The sequence below is a fragment of the Hemicordylus capensis genome, chromosome 3 (genome assembly GCF_027244095.1).
Source record: "Hemicordylus capensis ecotype Gifberg chromosome 3, rHemCap1.1.pri, whole genome shotgun sequence".
Taxonomy (NCBI): Eukaryota; Metazoa; Chordata; class Lepidosauria; order Squamata; family Cordylidae; genus Hemicordylus; species Hemicordylus capensis.
Window position 1 is genome coordinate 42862516 of NC_069659.1, and position 23775 is coordinate 42886290.

At 41.4% G+C, this 23775-nt stretch overlaps 1 protein-coding gene and 1 long non-coding RNA gene across 12 annotated transcripts in view; one reads left to right on the top strand and one right to left on the bottom strand.

Moving 5' to 3' along the window:
* Window positions 1-23775, top strand: part of NBEA (neurobeachin) — a 670094-nt gene that overhangs the window by 54128 nt on the left and 592191 nt on the right. For 10 of the 11 annotated variants that reach the window (XM_053311836.1, XM_053311837.1, XM_053311835.1 and 7 more), the window contains exons 2-5: window positions 12160-12391; window positions 15196-15296; window positions 17422-17517; window positions 18761-18882. In XM_053311836.1, coding sequence (XP_053167811.1) covers window positions 12160-12391; window positions 15196-15296; window positions 17422-17517; window positions 18761-18882 — 551 coding nt within the window. Of the gene's footprint in view, window positions 1-12159; window positions 12392-15195; window positions 15297-17421; window positions 17518-18760; window positions 18883-19669; window positions 19798-23775 lie in introns of those variants that run through there. The other variant, XM_053311845.1, reaches the window with a different exon arrangement.
* Window positions 15157-19709, bottom strand: LOC128351859 (uncharacterized). Its single transcript, XR_008320090.1, has 2 exons — window positions 19497-19709; window positions 15157-15301 (listed from the first exon to the last, which is right to left on the bottom strand). It is a non-coding gene; the product is annotated as an uncharacterized LOC128351859 (long non-coding RNA).

Sequence of the window (23775 nt, forward strand, 5' to 3'; positions counted from 1 at the left end):
TTGCGACGTTACCTGGATTCCCTGTGCTTCAAATGCCCTTCTTAGACTAAAAACATAGAGTAATAAAAGTTGTCTTGCACTTCTGTTTATGCTACCACCACACAGATTGACTAGGTGGTGTTTTTATTAGCTTATGGTGATGGCTAGGCGTGTAGGTATAGGTGGAAAAGAGGCTTCACCACACTATGTAAAAATAAAATTACTAAAGTTTTTATTTAAAAGTATGATTCATGGCCTCAGAGTATCCATGCTTTACTTGGTTACAAGTATGACTTTGAAACTGGTATTTGATGGCTTGACAGTCACCGATATGCTTGGCGATTATAGGGTTTCTTAAGGGTTTCTTATAGATGGTATAGGCAAACCTCGCTATCCGCAGATCTGACATCTGTGGTTCCGTGTATCTGCGATTGGGTAATTGACACCCAACCTCAGCATATGCAAGGGTGAAAGGGTTAAATTCTGTGTATCTGCGGGTTCAGGGTGGCCACCATTTTGAGGACAAGAGCCATCTTGTGGCTCATTTGCAAGGTTTTTTAAAAATACAATTTTTCAACCAGAAAATGAGGTATTGGGCCTTTTGGGTGGCATTGCTGGACATCTGGAGACCCATAGAACATGTTACAGCACTTTGTTTCTGTTACTACTCAAGATTTCAGCCATTTTTTAGCCTCTTTCCCCCTCCAGGAACCTAACCTCTCCAAGTCCCATTGATGCAATGTCTCATTATCTTCAGTTCAGTTATTCATGGTTGTAATGGAGAATGGAACTCCTGCTGATAACGGGGTTCACCTGTATGCTTGAATATTACTGGACTATGTTTCCCTTGATGTTTCAGATGGAGGCTTTAACAGACTAACTTGTTTACTTTCTTTATACCTTTATGCTTTTATTTCAAGCTCTTTCTTTACTTTAAATAAAGAGCAGACCAAATTCCCTTTCTCCCACACTCCTCCCTGAAGTCCTAAGGTGAATTAGATTCCTCAGAACACTCCCTATGTATGTGCACTTCAGATCTTCCATCCTTAACTGACTTTTGTTTACAACTTAACAGAGAGACTATTAGCTGTTCTACTCCTCCTGACCTTAGCTAGCTAATCCTGTTCCTCTCTTTCTATTCAGAGTTTAACTCAAAAGCCAGCAGGACATTAACTTCTTCTGACTTCTCTTCTTGTGAGTCTTACCCAAAAACTCTCTAACCCTCTTATGACAAAGCATGTTAAATGTCATCTCCTCCCCAACATTCCAAAAAGGATTTCCTGAGCAATTCAGGGGCTGTTCTACTAAAAGGTCCTAGGTGCACGCCTTACACTTTGTTAATTATTTAGTATCCACACTATCCTTACCAAAACTTTATACAGAAACAAACCAGAGCTTCTCACACAGCTATTACAAACCTTATACAAAGTAAACATATTCATTTGTCCACATTGCTTCATGGGATACAAAGGCTATGTGGTACGTGGATCTGGATTATATCTTCCATTTTAAATATCAAGGATGACATAACTGAAAAGGCCACCATTTCATCACAACTGGATGTTACAGAAAGACAGCTCTGAGTTGTTTTTCAGAGGTGAAACTTTTCCATTAATGTGCTGTCATGGATGAACATTCAAAAATGTCAGTTGCATACATGGCTCCTTATCTTACGGGCCTCTATAATGAATAGCATTTTTCTAGAGAAGCAGCACATTTTTCTGTCTAAGCAGGAAGAAAGACCTATGAGGACTTGACTTTTTCTGATATGTGCTGGATAGATCAAAGTCATCACTCTAATTGAATGAAAGTACAGTGGCAGGAGCTAAACATGGTCAAATTGGAATTTTAAAAAAATATTTTGTTTCTGCATAAGAAACTCAATAAACCCTTGTATTTTGAATAATGCAGTTATGCTTAATTGCTCCTTGGCAGAAATCCATGCGTGTTTGTGTATCTATTTATAGTAATCTTGCACCCTTGGGATTCTGTAGTCCTAAACAGTAGGCCACTAACACTTCTATACATTTTGAGAGGGTTTTTTTTAATTTGGTGTATCAGACCTTCTGCAGCTTGGGTGATACACCCACTTGATAAAGTTGGGGACTTTTCTGAGTCTTTGAGCTTCAGGAATGTATAAGAATGTACAGTTGTTGATTAGTTTTTTGTGTTCTGTGTTGCTTAGTGTGAAGGCCATCCTGAAGAACTAGCGGATTAGCAACTTGGGCAACAAAATGAGAGATCTGGATGGGTCAGATTAAAAACTGGAAATTGTTTTTCTCCTGTATCTACTGCTATCAGGCAATGTAGATTAAAGGTCTCTGTGCTTGATATTAGTCCTATCAAGCACAGAGCACTGATTAAAAAGGCTTAATAAATTTTATTTTTAATTTTGAAAAGACTTAGCTTGAACCCTTCAACCTGAACAATTGCAGACCTGTTTCTAACCTCCCCTTTTTGAGCAACGTGATAGAGCGTGTGGTAGCATCTCAGCTTCAGAGTGTCTTGGATGATACGGACTATCTAGGTCCCTTTCATTCTGGCTTCCATCCTGGATTTGGGACTGAAACTGCCTTCGTTGCCCTTGTGGATAACCTATGCCTGGAGCGTGACAAGGGGAATGTGTCCTGCTGGTTCTGCTTTACCTCTCAGCAGCGTTAGATACCATTGACCATGGTAACCTTCTGGACCGTGTCTCGAGTATGGGAATTGGAGGCACTGCTTTTGAATGGCTTTGGTCCTTTCTTGGGGGGAGGGTCCAGAAGGTAGTGCTGGAGTACTACTGTTCGACTCCTTGGCCATTGGCTTGTGGGGTCCTGCAGGGGTTCAGTCTTGTCCCCCATGCTGTTCAACATCTACATGAAACCACTGGGAGAAGTCATCTGGATACATGGACTGCATTGTCAGCAAAATGCGGATGACACTCAGTTCTATCTCTCTTTATCACCTCATTCTAGGGAGGCAGTGGGTGATGTAAATTGGGACTTGGAGGCTGTGATGAGCTGGATGTGGGATGGTAAATTGAGATTGAATCCGGACAAGACAGAGATGCTGTTGGTCAGTAGGAGAGCCAGTTGGAATGAAGGGATCCGACCGCTTCTGGATGGGATTGCACTTTCCTTGAAAGAGCAAGTGCACAGCTTGGGAGTACTGCAGGACCTGGCTCTGCTTTTGGAAGCTCAGGTGGAGGTGGTGGCCAGGAATGCTTTTGCTCAGCTTTGGCTAGTGTGTCAGCTGTGCCCCTTTCTTGAGAAGGCAAATCTGGCCACAGTTACCCACAACCTAGTCGTGGCTGGATTACTGCAATGTGCTTTATGTGGGACTGTCCTTGAAGAATATTTGGAAACTGCAGCTAATGCAAAATGTGGAAGCTAGGATTGAATCCAGAGCTGCCCATTGGGATCATATTACACCCATTCTGAAAGAGCTGCACTGGCTACCAATTTGTTTCTGGGTCCAATTCAAAGTCCTGATTTTGACCTTAAATGGTTTGGGCGCTGGATATCTGAAGGACCACCTGTTCCCAAGGGTTTCTGCCCATTTGCCAAGATCATCAGATTGGGCTCTGCTCCACATGCCGACAGTGGGAGAGGCTTGGTTGTCGAGCACTTGGGGCAGGGACTTCTCAGTCGTTGCCTCCAGACCTTGGAATGCTCTCCTGGCTGGCATCTGTTCCTCAGTCTCCTTGATAGTTTTTAGGAAAAAAGTAAAGATGTGGCTCTTCACCCAGGCTTTTGAATGGAAGTATTGTTTTTACTGCTGCTGCTTTGTGTTTTATGTATTTTTTTAAAAATGGGTTATTAAATTTTTCATATAATAACCCATATAAATTTAACAATAAATAATAGTCACTAAAGAATTTGCATAATTAGACAATATTCCATCAGTCATAAAAATAAAAAAAAATAAGATTGATATTGAAGGAGGAATGTGTGATGTAGAAGAGAAGGATTTTATTGTGGTGCTGTTTGAACTGCCATAGAAGTTGCTAGTTATTTCAATTTATTTACATTTATCTAAATGCTATTTAAGTTACTAAAGTTATCTTGTATGCTAACATTTATCTTGTATGCTAACATTTATCATAACAGAGCTTTTTTGGGTCAGAGTTTTTGTGTGAATATTGCTGTTGGTGACCCTAAGTGCGGCTTCCAGAGTCATTGTTTTTTAGGCCTTTGTGCTGTTTTGGCCAAAGCTGAATACTCTGCCTAATTCCATGCCACCATATGGAGATGACTCTTCTCAACATGCAGTGCTGTGCTTAGCACTGGTGGGAATCCATAAAGGGAAAAAGAATTCTCTTGAGCCTTAGCACCATTTTGAAAGGTGTCCATGGAGTGTTGGGTATAGTCCTTTCCCATGCTCTGCCCACAGAGCTCTTTGGAGTAAGTGCTGGGAAGAATGACACTTCCCAGCACTCCATGCACACCTTTGCAGATGTTATGGGGTGCTGTTTTTCTTAAAAGACTTCCCCCTCTCCCAGCACTGCAAAATGTACAGGACTGTGTGGAGGTCATTGTGGTGGGAAATGTCTCTTGCATTTTTTGCCAAAGTGCCCCCCACCCCGGCCCCTGGAAAGGTCGTTCACTGCATTAAATTCTCACGTGTGCATACATTCACCATTTGAATTCAGGGTAATAGGATCGGGTACAAATATATTTAGTGTACCTTGAGCAGTCTCTCTGTGACTATGATGTAAACTGTGCATGCTGATTGAGAGTGGTATTTTGTTTCAGCAACGTTGTTACGATGTTGCTGAAACCGAACACTGCTCTCAGCCAGCATTCAATATTTACATCTGATCATGTTACCCTGAATTCAAATTGTTTTGAGAGCATGCACAAGAGGTATACCAAATAGTATATCAGTGCATCATTGCAAGGGCCACTAGCTGCTATAGCCAGCCCTGCCCTGTCTGTGGCATGATGTCAGAGTGATTGTGTGGATATAATTAGACAAAGAGGGTTGGGCAGCTCAGTTTGGGAACAGGAGTAGGGACAGGGAGTGATTCAGAACACAGCAAGCTAGAGGTATTCCAGGCACAACAAAAGCACTATATTGGTCAGCTTTACATATCCAGTATGTTTTGCATTTTGACCTTTTTAAAAAAGTGATTAAGAGAAAGCAGATGGTATACCAGTATTCAGGGAATTATAGAATGTGTGTCTAGCTGTTCTCTAGTACAGATTTATGTGTCTTTATAGCTATGATATCCATGTGTATAATTGTTCGGAGAGGCATGTTTTACAATTAAGTGTAGATAACTTCTGGAGCAGGAAAAATAGCAACTACTTTGTATTAACCAAAGTTAATGGAGGGTAAGGTGCCTCCATGCTTGAAGGAGGCAATAATTAGACCATTTCTTAAGAAGCCTTCCCTAGCTCCCTCGGCGATAGATAATTATAGGCCAATCTCTAATCTCCCTTGGTTGGGCAAGGTGATCGAAAGGGTGGTGGCTGACCAGCTCCAGGTGTCTCGCCCTCGATCTCAGATAGCGAGGAGGAAGGGGAAGCTGACAGCCTTTCAGCCGATGCAGGGGTGCCTGAGGGGCAGAACCCGGCTGTCAGTTCCCAAGAGACAGCTGAGGAAGGTCTGGCTGATGTTTCAGAGCAGGCACAGCAGTCAGAGGCAGCAGATACAGTGATGGACAGACTAGAAGATGAGCTATGCAGGCAACCCCCACAGACTCCACAGCAAAGGCGTGTCACAAGGCGAAGAGAACAGCTGGAAAGTATCAGGAGGAGTAGACGCCCCTTGCAGAGGGCTGATAAACCTTGAATCCCTGAGAGTTATCAGCTTGGACTATAAAGCACGTCAACAGCTTTCTGTTAGCCGCTGGAAGACAACATTTGTCAACCTTCGTGTCAACAGCTTTCAGCCCAAGCCAGATATAGAGAACTATTCCGAGCCGTGTTTCGCTTCTGCAGCCCAGTTTGTTTTGTGGACTGTCTTCCTCGACTTCCCTTCTGGGAGGCCAGATTGCTGACACCAAGTGGTTTTGGAGGAAACTGTTTATCTAGACCCATTTCAAACTGGCTTTAGAGCAGGCTATGGGGTTGAGACAGCCTTGGTTGGCCTGATGGATGACCTATACCGGGGAATCAACAGAGGAAGTGTGACTCTGTTGGTTCTCTTGGATCTCTCGGCGGCGTTCGATACCATCGACCATGGTATCCTTCTGGGTCGCCTGGCGGAGTTGAGAATAGGAGGCACTGTTCTGCAGTGGTTCCGCCCCTATCTCTCGGGCAGATCCCAGATAGTGGAGCTTGGTGACAGTTGCTCTGCTCAACGAGAGCAGTTATATGGAGTCCCTCAGGGCTTCATTCTCTCACGAATGGTTTTCAATATTTACATGAAACCGCTGGGTGAGGTCATCAGGAGATTTATTTTATTATTTGTATTATTTTATTTTATTATTATTTTATTATTTATTATTTTATTATAATTTTATTATATTATTATTTATTTATTTATTTATTTATTTTATTTTATTTCTTGTTTACACAGTCAGACAGGTGTTATTGACTGGTTTGTTTTATTCAGACATCGAGTCCTTCCCAAGGACCTGGGATGGCTGAATTTTATTGTCAGTTGTTATAGATATCGTCGCAGAACATAGGCTGTTCCCAGTAAAGCTGCTTTTTGTAATTGGCTGATGGTGATTTATGTGGCCCCTATGGTGTTGAGGTGCTCTTCAAGGTCGTTTGGAACTGCATCCAGGGCGCCAATTACCACTGGGATTATTTGGGTCTTTTTCTGCCACAGCCTTTCAATTTCAGTTTGTAGATCTTTGTATTTGGTGATTTTTTCTATTTCTTTTTCTTCTATTCTGCTATCCCCTGGTATTGCTATGTTGATTATTTTGACTTGTTTTTCTTTCTTCTCTGCTACAGTTATATCTGGTGTATTGTGTGGCAGATGTTTGTCTGTTTGTAGTCGGAAGTCCCATAATATTTTTACATCTTCATTTTCTTCAACTTTTTCAATTTGATGGTCCCACCAATGTTTGGCTACAGGTAGCTTGTATTTTTTGCAGATGTTCCAGTGTATCATCCCAGCTACTTTGTCATGCCTTTGTTTGTAGTCAGTCTGTGCGATCTTTTGACAACAGCTGATTAGGTGGTCCACGGTTTCATCTGCTTCTTTACAAAGGCGGCACTTGCTGTTTGTTGTTGACTTTTCAACTTTTGCTCTTATTGCATTTGTTCTTAGTGCCTGTTCTTGTGCAGCCAATATTAGACCCTCTGTTTCTTTCTTCAAGTTGCCATTCTTAAGCCATTGCCAGGTCTTGGTGATGTCTGATTTTCCACTTATATTGTGCAAATATTGACCATGCAGGGGCTTCTTTTTCCATTTTTCTGCTCGGTTCTTGACTTGTTCTTTCTTGTAGGCCTGCTTTCTTTCATTGGTGTTGAATAGTTTTGCGTTATTGACCATTTTAAGTGCATCTTCTTCACTGTCCTTTCTATATTCTGCAAGACCTCTTTTCTCCTCCTCTACTGTTTGATGGACTTGCAGCATTCCTCTTCCACCTGAGCTGCGAGGGAGGTAGAGCCTATCTACACCACTGCGGGGGTGCAGAGCATGATTGATGGTCATGATTTTCCTGGTCTTACGATCTAGCGTCTCTAGCTCTGCCTGGGTCCAGTCTATTATTCCTGCAGTGTATCTGATAACAGGTATAGCCTAGGTGTTTATGGCTTGTATGGTGTTCCCGCCATTGAGTTTGGACTTGAGGATTTTTCTAACTCTCCTGATGTATTCACTTCCAATTTTTCTTTTAACTTCAGTGTGTGCAGTGTTATCAGCCTGGAGAATGCCCAAGTATTTGTAATGTTCTTTCTCTTCCAAGTTCTTGATGTTGTTTCCATTGGGCAGTTCTATTCCTTCTGTTTTTGTTATTTTTCCTCTTTTCATTATTAATGCAGCACACTTGTCTAGTCCAAACTCCATTGCTATATCGCCACTAAATATACGGACAGTGTTTAGCAGTGATTCGATATCTGACTGGGACTTTCCATACAAGTTCAGATCGGCCATGGAGAGCAGATGGTTTATTTTACTTGATGTTTTAGATGTTTGGTATCCGAGGCCTGTTTTGTTTAGTACTTGTGAAAGTGGGGTCATGGTGATTACAAACAACAGAGGGGATAGTGAGTCCCCTTGGAAAAGGCCTCTTCTAATGCTAACCTGCCCAAGTGTCTCGCCATTGATTGTTAACTGTGTATTCCACATGTTCATTGCTTTTTAAAATAAATATCTGAATGTTTTTGCTGACACCAATTGTTTCTAAACATTTTTAGTATCCATGTGTGAGGCAATGAATCGAAGGCCTTCTTGTAGTTGATCCATGCAACACTTAGATTTGTTTTTCTTCTCTTGCCATTTTCTAAAATCATTTTGTCCATCAGCAGCTGGTCTTTTGTGCCTCTGTTGTTCGGCCAATTTCCTTTCTGTTCAACTGGAAGCTGTTTGTTAGTTAATAAGTGTTGCATCACTTCATCTGCTATTATTCTAGTTAATAATTTCAACATAGTTGGCAGGCAGGTGATCGGTCTATAATTACTTGGAACTGCACCTTTTGCTGGGTCTTTCATTATGAGATGAGTTTTCCAAGTTATTAGCCATTGTTCAACATCACCTCCTTGCAAAATATGATTGAACTGTTTTGATAGTTGTTTATGGAAGCTTGTTGGGTGTTTAAGCCAAAAGCCATGCAGTTCATCGTCGCCTGGCTCAGTCAAAGTTTTAATTTTCTTTTCTCTTTCACTTATTAATTCTGGTGTTATTATTAGATCTTGCATTTGTTGGTTACATTTTTCAACCTCTTTCACCCAGCCTGCTTTTTATTATAATGTATTATTATAATTTATATTTTATTATAATTATAATCATATTTTATTAAAATTTTATATTTTATTATAATTATAATAAAAATATTATTTAATAATGATGATGATGATGATGATAATAATAATAATAATTATTATTATTATTATTACATTTATATCCCGCTCTTCCTCTAAGGAGCCCAGAGTACTACATACTTGAGTTTCTCTTTCACAACAACCCTGTGAAGTAGGTTAGGCTGAGAGAGAAGTGACTGGCCCAGAGTCACCCAGCTAGTTTCATGGCTGAATGGGGATTTGAACTCGGGTCTCCCTGGTCCTAGTCCAGCATTCTAACCACTACACCATGATGGATTTGGTGCTGGGTGTTATCAGTATGCTTATGACACCCAAATCTACTTCTCTCTTTCATCTGCTTCATCCGGAAATGGCATTCGTTCCCTAAATACCTGCCTACAGGCAGTAATGGGCTGGATGAGGGATAACAAATGGAAGCTGAATCCAAGCAAGATGGAGGTGCTCATTTTAGGTGCTCAGAATCTGAGGGATGAGTTAGACCTCCCTGTGCTGGATGGGGTTACACTCCCCCAGAAAGAGGAGGTATGCAGCTTGGGGGTACTCCTGGACCCAGGCCTCACCCTGGTATCTAAGGTGGAGGCCAGGGCCAGGAGTGCTTTCTATCAGCTTTGGCTGATTCAACAGCTGCGCCCATTCCTTGAAGAGGATGACCTCAAAACAGTGGTGCATCAGCTGCTAACCTCCCGGCTCAACTACAGCAATGCGCTCCAGGTGGGGCTGCCTTTGTATGTAGTCCGGAAACTTCAGTTAGTTCAAAATGCGGCAGCAAGGCTGGTCTCCGGGTCAACCCAGAGAGACCATATTATGCCTGTTTTGAAACAGCTGTACTGGCTGCCGATATGTTTCCGAGCAAAATACAAAGTGCTGGTTTTTACCTTTAAAGCCCTGAATGGCTTATGTCCAGGTTACCTTAGAGAGCGCCTTCTTCGGTCTGATCCCCACCGCACGCTAAGATCATCTGAGGAGGTCTGGCTCCAGTTGCCACCAGCTTGTCTGGTTGCGACCCAGAGGCAGGCCTTCTCTGTAGCCGCTCCTAGACTGTGGAATGCGCTCCCTGGAGACATCTGTAATTTGAATTCTTTATTGGCATTTAGGAGAGCCCTAAAGACCTACCTGTTTGGCCTGGTCTTCCAGTGCTCTTAAATTGTTTTAAAGGGTCTGTGATGTTTGTGAACCGCCCTGAGCTATTTTGTAAGGGCAGTCTAAAAATTGAACAAACAAACAAACCAACCAACCAAAATTCAGTATTGCTATTAAGTCTGTGCTTTGGAATGTTTGACCTTCCCCACTATTCTGAACAATTGTTATGATGACCCAGGGTGTGTTGTTACCACTGAGTCAGAAAAATCAAATAGTACCCCAACAGGTAAAAATATAATTAACAACTTGCTGCCATTCATATTGAATATGCCATTCATATTTCCTAAAATCTGTCATCTGAGGTAGTTGCCTCAACTCAACTACATGGTAAAGCCGGCAAAGTTATTTCCCTTCTTGCATTCTCAAAATGTGAGAGGAAAGTGTTCAGAATGGGCTATAATTAATATCTTCAGAATGTGTGAAGATCAGGTACAAGTCCAGAATAAGTGTGTTCCATAGAAGCTCTCTTGAGTCTTGCTTAGTAAATGTCTCAAGGCTGGTTCACACACTACATGACAGTAAATGCCTATTTGCCTCCAGATGTGCACCATTTCTGGAGCTGTGGCTTACTCAGACCATGCACCTTAAACATATGTACACCTAGTTAGGGGTCCATGGCCGGTACATCAACTCAGGCTATGTGGGGGGAATTACTCAACTGTTACAGGAACCCTTTCCCTTTTGCAGTCAGCTGCAGTAGCTCAGCTTGACCTCCACAAAACTAGCAACCATGACTAATTCTGGATAGATCTGAATGGTGAAATGTCACCTTAAGGCACCCCTGGGGAGGGGGCAATTGAAGTCAAGAGGCAAGGATTTCGCAAAAGAAAGAAAAGTTTTATTGCAAGAAATGCAGTAACTTGGCCTCTAGAATTGGTTGCATTAGTGCAGTTTGAAAGCTGTTCCTAGAAAGAGAAGGGGGAAGCAGGTGATGGTGCAGTTAAGCCACTTGTGGGGAAAACGAAAGTAAGATATTAGTGTGTTCCGCTATAACTGAGGCAAAGAAAGGGATGCATCTCAGGCAGGGAGATCTGGGTTCCATGCCACAGATAAGGCCTTCACTATGGGGGCAAGGCAACTTCAAGGCTGTTAGACTGTCACCTTGATCCAAAAGTTCAAATATCTGGACGCTGGGCCAGCACTGGGTTCCAGTCTGACCATGAGCATTGTGGCACAAGCCAAGTTTAAGGAGGAACAGGGATGGATGCAAATCATGTGCTCTGTGGGAGGTTCCAGAGCAGTACTGGGCAAAGTGTCCGCCAGCAGTCACACATCTAGAATCAGTTCAATTATAGGAGTGGTATGATGGAATGGAATGGAAGCAAACAAAAGGACATTGGGTCTCCTGAGTGTAAAATGTTAGAAACTTGGAACAGTAGAGAATAGGTATGTTAATATCTTGTTTTGAGTGTCAGGGGAGCTATAATGGGTGACTTGGGCAGGAACACAAAAATGGCAGGTATGCCAGTTCAGGCAGTGGCTGGAAGCTGCTCATTGCATTAGGGTGTGGTTGGATGGTCCATTGGAATATTTCCATTGTTCCTGGATGCTTACTTGCTCAGTTGGTAGTTTAGTCTCATCAAAAATGCAAAAGCACTGGGTGCTGTTCCTGTCTGTCTTAGGCTCAAAGCACAATACTCCTGCCTACATGACTGTCTCACTTGCTTGAAATGGAGGCCAATTCTCAAAGCACAAACTCCATTTCACTTAGTAATTTGCTACACTAAAATGGAGGATAAATTCCAAGGTGGGATAGCAGGGAGTCATCTGGCAACAATATAATGTGGAAAATAGGTGTCTTTTCTGCATGTATATATTATAGTTTTAAAATATATTAGCAAACACACAGTTAACATGTTGGCCTTCTCTCACATCTGACCATAGTAAAGATAACAAACCTGCAGTCTTTGTGTGTGTGGGGTGGGTGGGGAGGGGCTCCTTCTCTGCATGCATTTTCAAAATGCAAATTAGACCACCAGAAGCAGACCTGGTAAAACTAGCTTCATGTTCAAGTGTGTTCAGTAAGGATTTAGTAATTTAGGTACTTTTTCTGCATCTTGTCAAAATGTAATTAGCAAGTAATCTAACATTTGTATTTTGTTCTGTTTTTCAGCTGGTTGGTGGAGAATTCGATCTAGAGATGAATTTTATAATCCAGGATGCAGAAAGTATAACTTGCATGTCAGAACTTCTAGAGCACTGTGATGTAACATGTCAAGCAGAAATCTGGAGTATGTTCACCGCCATCCTTCGTAAAAGTGTCCGCAATTTACAGACCAGCACAGAAGTCGGTTTAATTGAACAAGTGCTACTGAAGATGAGTACTGTGGATGATATGATTGCAGGTATAAACCACCTAATTGATGAGCATAAATATTTTGGAACTGGATAGTTACCGGTAATCTACATTTTCTGTATTTATGGAGGAGGGATGGAATGAAGACAGAGGAATGGATCCTCCTAAGCAATTAGCAAACAATTGCTTCATTAATTTTATCAGCCATGTTCTTAGTGTCATACAAATGTCAAAGGGTTTGCAGTTAATATAATTGTGTGTGCTTTGAAGAAATATAGTTATATTAATTTTTAGATCCCTTTCTTGAGTATCTTTTTTTTTTAAAGCAAGGATTTCAGAAGTCCCACCATGTCTTTTAAGTAGCAAGCATGACTTGTCCCCTTAGCAAAGCAGGGTCCGCCCTGGTTGCATATGAATGGGAGACTAGAAGTGTGAGCTCTGTAAGACATTCCTCTTAGGGGATGAAGCCGCTTTGGGAAGAGCATCTAGATCCCAAGTTCCCTCCCTGACAGCATCTCCAAGATAGGGCTGAGAGAGATTCCTGCCTGCACCCTTGGAGAAGCTGCTGCCAACCTGTGTCGTCAATAATGAGCTAGATAGACTTAGGGTTCGACTCAGTATGTGGCAACTTCCTCTTAGAGGAGAGCTGGTCTTGTGGTAGCAAGCATGACTTGTCTCCTTAGCTAAGCAGGGTCTGCCCTGGTTGCACATGAAAGGGAGACGTGATGTGTGAGCACTGTAAGATATTCCCCTTAGGGGATAGAGCCGCTCTGGGAAGAGCAGAAAGTTCCAAGTTCCCTCCCTGGCAGCATCTCCAAGATAGGGCTGAAAGATTCCTGCCTGCAACCTTGGAGAAGCTGCTGCTGTTGTCTGTGAAGACAATACTGAGTTAGATAGACCAATGGTCTGATTCAGTATATGACAGCTTCCTATGTTCCTAAGTATAAAATTAATTGTATTTAATTGGAGAGAACGCTTGCCAACTAAAAAACCTTTTTCTGGAAGTTTGTCTTGTGCCAGTGTTCTCAAGACTTTGAGTCACCTTTCCAAATTAAACATAAATAAAATAAAAATGAGAGGGGTATTTGCATGTTCTTTCTTGAATGAAGTAGAACATGGAGCCTTTTTTCTTTTTTCACTTTCATTCTACAAGGTGTTGGTTCCTCTGCTGGTGATTTTTACTGTGGACATACTCTAGCGCGATCATGTATTCGGCAGAAAATATTGCAGCTTTAGCTGAGTTGGAATTGGAGTTTTGTAGTCTGGCCCCACAGGGTGAAGGAAGTTTCTGGAGCAGGGGTTGGGAGGGAGCAAGGACAATGTTTTCCTTGCTCATTTCCCCCAGCTTTGCTATCTATCTACACATGGCGAAGCAGGGAGGGAGGGAGCTGGTTACCAGACCCAAAATGGAATATGTTGCTGCTCTGCCCTGGAGCTGGTCCAGGAGATTGGGGAAGCAGCCAAGCAGGGAAAGGGGCGGCAGGGAGGTATCCTGCCTCCTGATTTCTAAAGGAAAAGGAACCGAGCGGGGAAGGGGGCGGCTGGGAGGTATCCTGCCACCTGATTTCTAAAGTAAATATGGCGCCGGAGTTGGGAAAGTGCGGGAGGAGTAAGTAAACCCTCCCCCTGCCCTTAATGGAACCCCCCACCCCAGTGTTGGACTGCAGCTCCGCGATTCCGTGCACACCCCTAATTAGAGGCTACCATATCTGTGGGAGATATTAGCTTCTTATTCCAGATATTGTCCAGGCCATCTGCAGAGGAATCTTTTATATCTGTGGATTTAAATCAGTTGAATTGCCAGAGATTTCCAGTAATTAATTGGATTGACCAGTCTCTCGGAGCATACCATCCTAATAGGAAACAAAATCATTCTTGGTCTCCATAGTTTATCTCCGGATGGATCAGTTTCTCACTGATTTGATCAGTTGTGTGTAGTATTGGAGAGGTGTGTGTGTGTGTGTGTGTGTGTGTGTGTGTGTGTAGTAAAGATTGATTAAACAAGTTTTTTGCCAATTCTATGAAATCACCTTTGACAACTTTGGGGGCTTGAAAGATGTAATAAGTAGCAATTCTAACTTCATATAGAAGGATGTACAATTTAGCTTATTGTAAAGTTAACTTCAAGGCTGATTCTGCTAAGTACTAACATACATTTTTCCTTGAAATAAAGAAGAAATTATAGAAGAAATAGTGGGTTGTACATCAGTTCATCTATCTCTGACAACATGGAGAGACTGCAACTCAGTGGCCGATTGCATGCTTTTGTATGTGACTTGTGGCAAACGACATGCTTCATTTATCTCCTGGTATTTCCAGTGAAAAGGATATTTAATAGCCTTCAAAGCCTCTTGTCTGAGATCTTGGATAGCCACTGCCAGTTAAAGTACACTAGACAGAGCAAAGAGCAGCAATATATTTCTATGCCCATGACACACTTTTATTAGCTAAGATTTTATTATGATCATAACTGAACCCTGCTAACTTGGCAAAGAGGCACCTTTTAACGTGGTGCTTCTCTTTTATTTAGCAGGGGGAGAGTAACTGGCCCTATCCACCCCCAGCACAGTATCTCCAGTGACTGTTGCTGGTGTCTATCTTAAAACATCTTATGCAGTTTTCAGTTAGACTCCTTAAAGCAAGAAGTTTGCTTTGTGGCTTAGTCATTTAAAAGAAGGCTAATAAACACCAATGAAAACTCAGTGCTATTCATTTTTGCACATGAAGGTAGTACTGAGTGGAGAACATTGTTCAGATATCTTTGTTTTAATAGCTGATACAGCTTGTACTTGTGAACTGATACTTTGACAAAAATTGGAACAAGAGGTAGAGTAATTTTATTTTCCTTTGAAGATCTTCTCGTTGATATGTTGGGGGTTCTTGCCAGCTACAGCATCACTGTCAAGGAGTTGAAGCTTTTGTTCAGCATGCTTCGTGGTGAAAGTGGAATCTGGGTAAGCTGTAGCAAACAAAAATATATTTAGGATTTTCTTTGTCCATAGAGTTGTGTGAAGTTAAAAGTTTTGTTTTTACTAAACATTTTTTTTAGTTTATAATAAAATAACTTTGTTATGTAAGAGCCCCTGGTGGCGCAGTGGTAAAACTGCCGCCCTGTAACCAGAAGGTTACAAGTTCGATCCTGACCAGGGGCTCAAGGTTGACTCAGCCTTCCATCCTTCCGAGGTCGGTAAAATGAGTACCCAGAATGTTGGGGGGCAATATGCTAAATCATTGTAAACCGCTTAGAGAGCTTCCAGCTATAGAGCGGTATATAAATGTAAGTGCTATTGCTATTGCTATTGCTATGTATGTTATTAACTATGTATATACCTCCCAATACATTTATCTCTGGGGGGTGTACATAATTTGCAACAAATATAAAAACAATTACAGTGGTCCCTCGACTTACGAACTACTCGACATAAGTATTTTTCGAGTTACAAACGGCAGTTTTAGATCCAGTTTTAGATGCGGTTTTTTCGACTTACAAATTTTTAGATGGGGTTTCCTCGACTTACGAATTTTACATGCGGTTTCCTTGACTTGCCTGCCTGTTTACTGCCTGTTTATTCTTGAAAAGAAATGTTCCTGTGCAGTTTGCAAGCCTTACTGGGGGTCTGGGTCTTTTTTCTAGGCTCCGGAACGCATTAATCCGTTCCCAATGCATTCCTATGGGAAACCGCTTTTCGACTTACGAACTTTTCGACTTACAAATGTGCATTCGGAACGGATTAATTTCGTAAGTAGAGGGACCACTGTAAAACAATTTCATAGAATAAAGAGTTAAAACAATTTCATGAGATAAAAACTGTTAAAACTAATTTCAGTTAAAAGCCTGAGAAAAGAGGTGTCTTGAGAGTCTACCTAAAAACAACCAGAGGTGGAGATTTTGACAGGGAGCAGATTTCCTTATTTTGACAGGGAGCATATTCCATAGCCCCGGGGCAGCCACAGAGAAAGCCCAGTCCCAAGTCACTACCAAACAAGCCAGTGGCAACCATAACCGGACCTCCTCAGATTATCTTAATAGGCGGCAGGCAGGGTTCATGACAAAGAAGGCACTCTCTTAAGTACTCTGGACCCAAGCCATTGAGGGCTCTATAGGTAATAACCAGCATGCTGTATTTTGCTCAGAAATATAGCAGTAGCTGGTGCAGTTCTTTTAAAATCAATGTTATGTGGTCCCTTTGGATTGTCCTAGAGACGGGTCTGGCTGCCGCATTCTGTATCAATGGTAGTTTCCAAACTATGTACAAAGGCCTGCTCTACATAGAGTATATTACAGTAGTTAGAGTACTACATAGAGTATATTACAGTAGTGGAGGTTACCAGCATATGTACTACTGTTTTAAATCTCCAGCTGATGTATCGACTGAAGCTGATGAAATGTGCTCCTAGCCAGTGCTTCAGCCTGAGAAAACAGAGTGTTTTGGATCCAGGAGCACTCCCAAGCTATGTAGCTGACCTTCCATGGGAGTGTAACCCCATCCAGAACAGGCAGATCTAAACCATCTCTTGGGTCCCGACACCCCGCAGTCAGTACCTCCATCTTACTTGGATTCAGCTTCAGTTTGCTATTCCTCATCCAGCCCATTATCACCTCCAAGCAGGCATTTAGGGAATTTATGCAATTTTCTGATGAGGTCAATGTGGAGAAATAGATTTGAATGTCATCAGCATATTGATAACACCCTGTACCAAAACTCCTGATGATCTCTCCCAGCAGTTTCATGTAGATGTTAAAGAGCATTGGAGGCAGTATGGAGCCTTGTGGAACTCCATACTTTAGTTCTCTCTTTGCAAAGTAGCAGTCTCCAAGTGGCACTATCTGGAATCTACCAGAGAGGTAGGAATGAAACCACTGTAAAACAGTGCCACCCAATCCTGACTCCCTCAGGGGATCCAAAAGGATACCATGGTCAATAGTATCGAAAGGATCTAATTTATAGCTTTATTTTAAAGGTTACTTCAAAATTAATTGTGATATTGGGGAAACTAGCCAGTAGCTACATGTAGTACAAAGATTATCATTAATAAGTGGTTATATTTTACAGTTCTACAATGTTGTTGTTTTGACAGCCTAGACATGCAGTCAAGCTGTTGTCAGTCCTTAATCAGATGCCACAGAGACATGGTCCTGACACTTTTTTCAACTTCCCAGGCTGCAGTGCTGCAGTAAGTTTTAAGCAATACTTCTTTTTAAAGTAAAAATATAAATATCTGTCTACTGGTTAAATTGACTTTGAAGAAATAAGTTTGTGTAATGTTTCTTTCCATCTATGGTAATTACTCTTTTCTGTACTTTAATATGAGATATAGATGGTTTTAATACATTTTCCATATCTATCTATCTTTCTTTCTTTGTTTCTTTCTCTGTCTATCTATCTATCTATCTATCTATCTATCTGTCTATCTATTTAATATTTGTATCCCACCCTTCATCCAAGGAGCCTAGAGTAGTGTGCATGGTTATGCTTATCCTCACAACAACCCTGTGAGGTAGGTTAGGCTGAGGGATAAGTGAGTGGTCCAGAGACATCCATTGAGTTTCATGGCTGGATGGGGGTTTGAACTTGGTTCTTCCAGGTCCCAGTCCAGCACTCTAACCTCTACTCCACACTAGAGCCCATTGCTAACTAGAACTGCTTATGATTCCATTATTTTGTTAGGATTCCATTTGATTTTTTAGGGCTGTGTGATGCTTTTATATTATTATTATTTGGATCTGAATCGAAGTGGGGTGCTTCAGGCAGATCTACTTTGATTGAGACTCCAATCAGCAGCTATCTTAATTAGGCTGATTAAAAAGAAAAGCAAAACTGCCCCAAACACCTTGCTTTGGTTGAAATAAAATTTAGAACTTTGAAGGTTTTTCTTCTTCTTCTCAGTGTGATGTCAAAAGGGAGAAAGAAAAACATTGGTGTCCCTGCACAGACAGCACTGCACCAATTGGTCTGCAGTTTGGCCAGCAGCATACCCTCAGAAGGGGCTATCACCTCTGTCATTTTCACTCCATTCTGCTAAGAACTGAAAAAGTTATAGCTCATTATGATCTTGAAGTATCATTTCTGAATTGGGTCAACCAAAGTGCAATGTCTGATCTAAACAGTAAATCAGATTGGCATTTCGCTCCCCCACCTTTGAAACCCCAAAGTGCCTTCCAAATTGAATCTTTTCTCAATCCAAAGGCCTGCTATGTATAGTGTTTACAGTGCATACAAAAGTGAGAATTTGGGAAGTGGAAAAAGTCAAGCACTAATGTTGGTGTGAGATTAAAAGTTTCATCTGTCCCCTTAACTCCACAGAGCTTATGGGGTGGATTGTGATAGTGGGCAGGTTGGAGTTGTAAATAACTTCATTTTATAAAACAATGTTGAAATGCAGTATAACACATGTTTGTTTTTTACTTCTTATGTAGGCAATTGCATTGCCTCCTATTGCCAAGTGGCCTTATCAGAATGGGTTTACGCTTAACACCTGGTTTCGCATGGATCCATTGAACAATATTAATGTAGATAAGGATAAACCGTATCTCTATTGGTAAGTAGCATCAACATTTTAAGCATAATTCTAAAGGGTTCTTTAAAGAATAAAAATGATGTTTTAATGACTACATTTTGTTAAGTGCTTACTTCTGTGAGTGTTACAGAAGGCTACTAGGACCAAATAAAAATTTAGGGCTCTTAAGATATTGTGGACAGCTTGTGAAAGAATACTTGAAAATAGAAAGTTCCCTGTATTCTTATTTTTATCTCCCATCCTAGAATTCTGTATAATAAATACATTATGTATATAATTTGACTTTTGAGCAAGTAGTTTGGACAGATTATCCCCCTGCCCCCTTAAAAGTGTATCATTTAAAACAATAGGGCTGAGAAATGAAGAATTACTAATGAAGTGATAACTGGTAGAATGTGGCCTGGACCTGGCCTGTCCAGAATTTGATCTGTTCCCAATTTAGCTTACCAAATTTTAATCAAGGTATAGTGTAATGTGTCTTTTAATGTATTTAAAAGTATATTTCAATATATATTTCATATATCTGACCAGTAGGTCAGTTTGTTGTCAGACTTAGCTACTGTTCACAGGAGTAGCCCTACCCAGGCAGAGCTGCTCATGTGGAGCTCTGTGAGCGGCCCGATCCTTGCACTGACCTGCTGGGTAGCCCAGGTCATTGATGCGGGCTTTTATGGAGGTAGACAGGCGCGAGCATGCTCTTCCATCCCAGTCCCTGGTTGTTTGGCTGCTTGGGCTGCCTGCTTTGGGAAATCCCCCAGTGCACTGTGCTCTTTGCACAGTGCATTGTGGGATAAAGGAGGCCGCAGCCTGCTCTCTCTCTACTGCCTCACCAGGCCGAAGCCATTGCATGCTGCTTGAGTGGGCACACGGCAGCTCAGGAGGGGCACTCGTTGGGTGGGGGAAGGCAGGACGGCTCCAATTGTTCCCCCAGGCCGGGTAAGCTTTGGTTGTGTGCACAACCTTTTATTTTGTCTGTCTGAATTTTCCTTGTGAATTCCCCTCCCTCCAACCCCCAAGGACCATTGCTCAAGATCCATTGCGCAGGATCACATGAAATCAAACCCTTTGGAGCAGTGATTAGGGCTTGGAGATACTGCTCCTGCTGAATAACGCTGACATATTCAGATACTTCAGTTAAATATTTAGGGTGTACCTAAAATGTTTTTCATGTATATCCACAATATGCTTGCAAATGTGAGCTAGGTGTGCTAGGAGCTGGAAATTAATGGTAGGCTGTGGCTCCTTGACAAGTCTACACTCTCTGCAAATCAGAGAATTATTGCAAAGTAATTATATATGAAGTGGTCCTGAGTCAGGACAGTTTGAATCCCAGTTATTTTAAGGATGAAGAGTTGTCTTTTTATTCAGTACTAAAAATATTCATGGTTGTCCCCAGTAGAGTTCTCTGTGAGGCAGGCAAGAGGGCAGCTGACCTACAGAAGATGGGCTTTCAGAATGGTTTGGAGCATGGCTAGATATTTCGTATAAAAATAGAATTATTCTGTAAAACACTTTGTGCAAGCCCATCTTCCTTCTCCCACTTTTCTTTGTGGCATGCCACTTACTATACTTTCAACTGTCGCCCTCTCACGTTCTCCATAACTCACTACTTCAAAGTGCTTCTGGACTTCTATAGTCCGCTTTTTCCCTGTGATTTTTGCTATTCCATCTTTATCCTTTAGTAAGCCTTATCTTATCTCCCATCCTTTGTTCTTTTGATCTCCTATTGTAAACCACCTAGGCAGAGGCAATCTTGCTGTGTTCTGAAGAGCACTCAGCATTCTGTAGGTGCCAAAATGTTTATAGTGGTGGGAGTAAAACTGCATTGTGAACCAACCAGAAAGATACAGGCTGTGGCATCAGATATTGTTGGTGTATAGGGCAATTGCTTGCCAGTTGCAGGTATAAATCTTTACAAGACGTCTTCACACTTGGCATTTTCCGTGTTTGGATAGGAGAGAAGTATAAACCCATGTACACAGATATGTGAAAATCGCTGTAGCTTTCAAGGCTGTATTTTATTGATTGATTGATTGATTGATTGATTGCTTTATTGCTTTATTTATTTATTTAATATATTTTTATACCGCACAAAACCTAAGTTCTCTGGGCAGTTTACAAGACCAGCATACTATATATGCAGTCAAAAAGATGCTTGTATAATTTTCATACAAAGAGGTGCATTTTTTTCCTTATGCCTATGCAAGGGGAAAGGTATATGAAGCAGCTCTTAGTATTGATACTGGCTGTTTCCTTTTGGGTCCTGCTTATTTTGACATACAGCAATTCTTCAGAAGTTGACAGTTTGATTTAATTAGAGATTTGCTGCATGTCCTGGAGTGAGATTGTTCCAAAGTCTGGAAATATTTCAAAGCAGAGTGTCAGTTTTCTGCAGCATCTTTTGAGGTGAACAGAGGACATGGTTCTGCTTCCATTCAATGGAGTTAATTCTAACATGAAGGAATATTCACCAAAAGCTCAATCACTAGATGATCAGAGATGGCAGACTTGATATTTAAAAGGTTAGTTAGAGTTGCAGTTCAAGTAAATCTGGCCATTCTTTTTCTTCTTTTTTAAAAAGACCCAGTCATTAGTATTTGGTTTAGCACAGTTTGTGGCATCAAAGATAAAAGAAAAGAAAAACTTCATTTAGACACCTAAAAACCAAGAAAGTGCTGAGGAAGTTTGGAGTGCTTTCTTTCCCCCTTGTGTGTTGGGAAAACATGATATTCCATTTGTTACTTAGATAGCTTATACATATGTGTTTTGCTAAACTTGCAGAGCATTTTTTGTGTGTGCTTTGGTGCACAGTGTATTGGTAACTTGAATGACACAACTTTCTTGTTATATGCAAACTTACTTTGCAAAAATGTTTTACAGTTTTGCATGAAGTGTAACAAAATGAAGAACTATATACAGAACCAAAAAAAATGTGTTTGTAGTTCAGATAATCTGGAAAAAGCAGTAGATGAATTTTTGTTTTGCTGTTTAACAGCTTTGTGTTGTATCCTAACTACTTATAGTGTGAGCAGAAATTCCACTTGTGCGAGGGAGAAGGATTCATTTTCTTCATTCCCTGTGCCCTCTGGAGCCCCCAGTAATCTGCTCCTGAAGATTGGTGGACCCTCTGCAGCAGGCTGGCATGTGGGGCCTGCAGTGGGAAGTGGGATTAGTGGGGGTGAATAGCCCCTCCCCTTCACATAAATAGAACTTTCATTCTTAATATGAGTGCTTGGGACACAACCTTTTGAGTGTGTATATATGGAGAAAAGTAATAACAAATGTTAAATGTAATGTCCTGAATTCATCTTATACAACAGAACTTAATATGAAATATTTAACTGAGTCAAATAGATATTTTTTAAACAAAGGTGGAAAATACTTTAAACACACATCTTTGTTGTGATCTAGTGCACAATCATACCATTGGGTGGTATGCCTACGCAGTAGCCTCATGGATGGAATCCTCAAACGCCTCGTGGTGGCACTCCAGCCCTGCCCATCAAGCTCAGTGTGACTGTTATATTTGGAGCACCCAGTGCTCAGTTCCTTTTTGACTGCCGTTGTGTTGTCCTCGTCAGGGTATCATTTCTCAGCTGGCTTGTTTGTTTCTGTGAGACAAAGCAAAAGTTGTGAATTCATAGTTTGACTTTGGACTAGACTGGTTAATTCTCTGTATTAGGTTCTGGTGAGGCAGGAATATTGGACTAATTCTCGGACTGGCTAACGACCCCCCTTTACCCCCCCAGTGGACGTTAACACATATTTTAAGAAGTGTGGGGTGTGTGGTACAAAATTACCAATTACTACTCGTCACAATATCAGCTTTATTTGTTGGGGAGAGAACCATAACACGAGTGTTTGTGAAATTTGATCTCGTTTTTTTCGACAAACTAAAAAGTGTAGAAGGCTTCATCTGAGAGCTGTCCTATACAAACAGGCTCTCTGTCAACTGATCCCAATGTTGAAGTCTCCTTCATTGATGTCTGCACCCGGTGGGTGACTGCAGCAAATTCTCTGTTGTTGGTGACTGCAGCAAATTATCTGACAAGATCAGATGACTCAACGTCAAAGTATACTTTGAAGGGGTCTGCTCTTACCACTTCATCAACACCTGGTTTCAAAGGTAGTGAGGCTCTTCTCAACATAGATTAGTCCAAAACACAGGCAAGAGATACTGCATGAGCACTACCCAGCTATGTTTAAACACCCACATGATGTCAACAAGGATAGATCTTCAGGGGACCAGTCAAAGAAACACAAAATTAAGAGGAAGTGCCCAGATTCTGGTCATTCCTTGCCTTCTTCCCCGTTGTAGAAGAGGAGGCGTTTGTCATCGTTGGACCATTCAGTGTCGACAACGGAAGCAAGGGCTAATACTCCTTCGCCCAGCTCTTTTGAATGTGTAGAATTCCATATAAAGGGTACAGAAAATGCAGGTTAATTAAGCAGGTCAAGCTGCAGGGTCCTGAACCACAAATGGGAGTCAATTGGAAATATTGACTTACATTCATGGAATGGGGTCAACCAAATGTAGACCTGTTTGTGACAGAATGGAATTTTCCCACTCAGAAGTGGAAAGATTTCTTTCATTTAAGGATTAAATGATTTGTCTCCACCAGATAGGAAACCAGTAGAACAATGGAGTTTGTCTTCAGCACTTCTGACTTTGACAGAAAGTCCCTTTGAACCACTACTGTCAAATTGAATTCCTTTAAAATTACTTTTGATGAAGACCGCATTTTTTATTGTAATTACTATGGTCCATAGAATTAATGCAGTAACGGCTCTGCGTTCAGACTTGCCACTTATACAGTTTTATCTTGATAAGGTAGTCCAAGACCAGATATGTGTTTTACAATAAAAGCTGTAACATACTTGCATATCGGGATCTACCAACCTTCTTCAAGGATC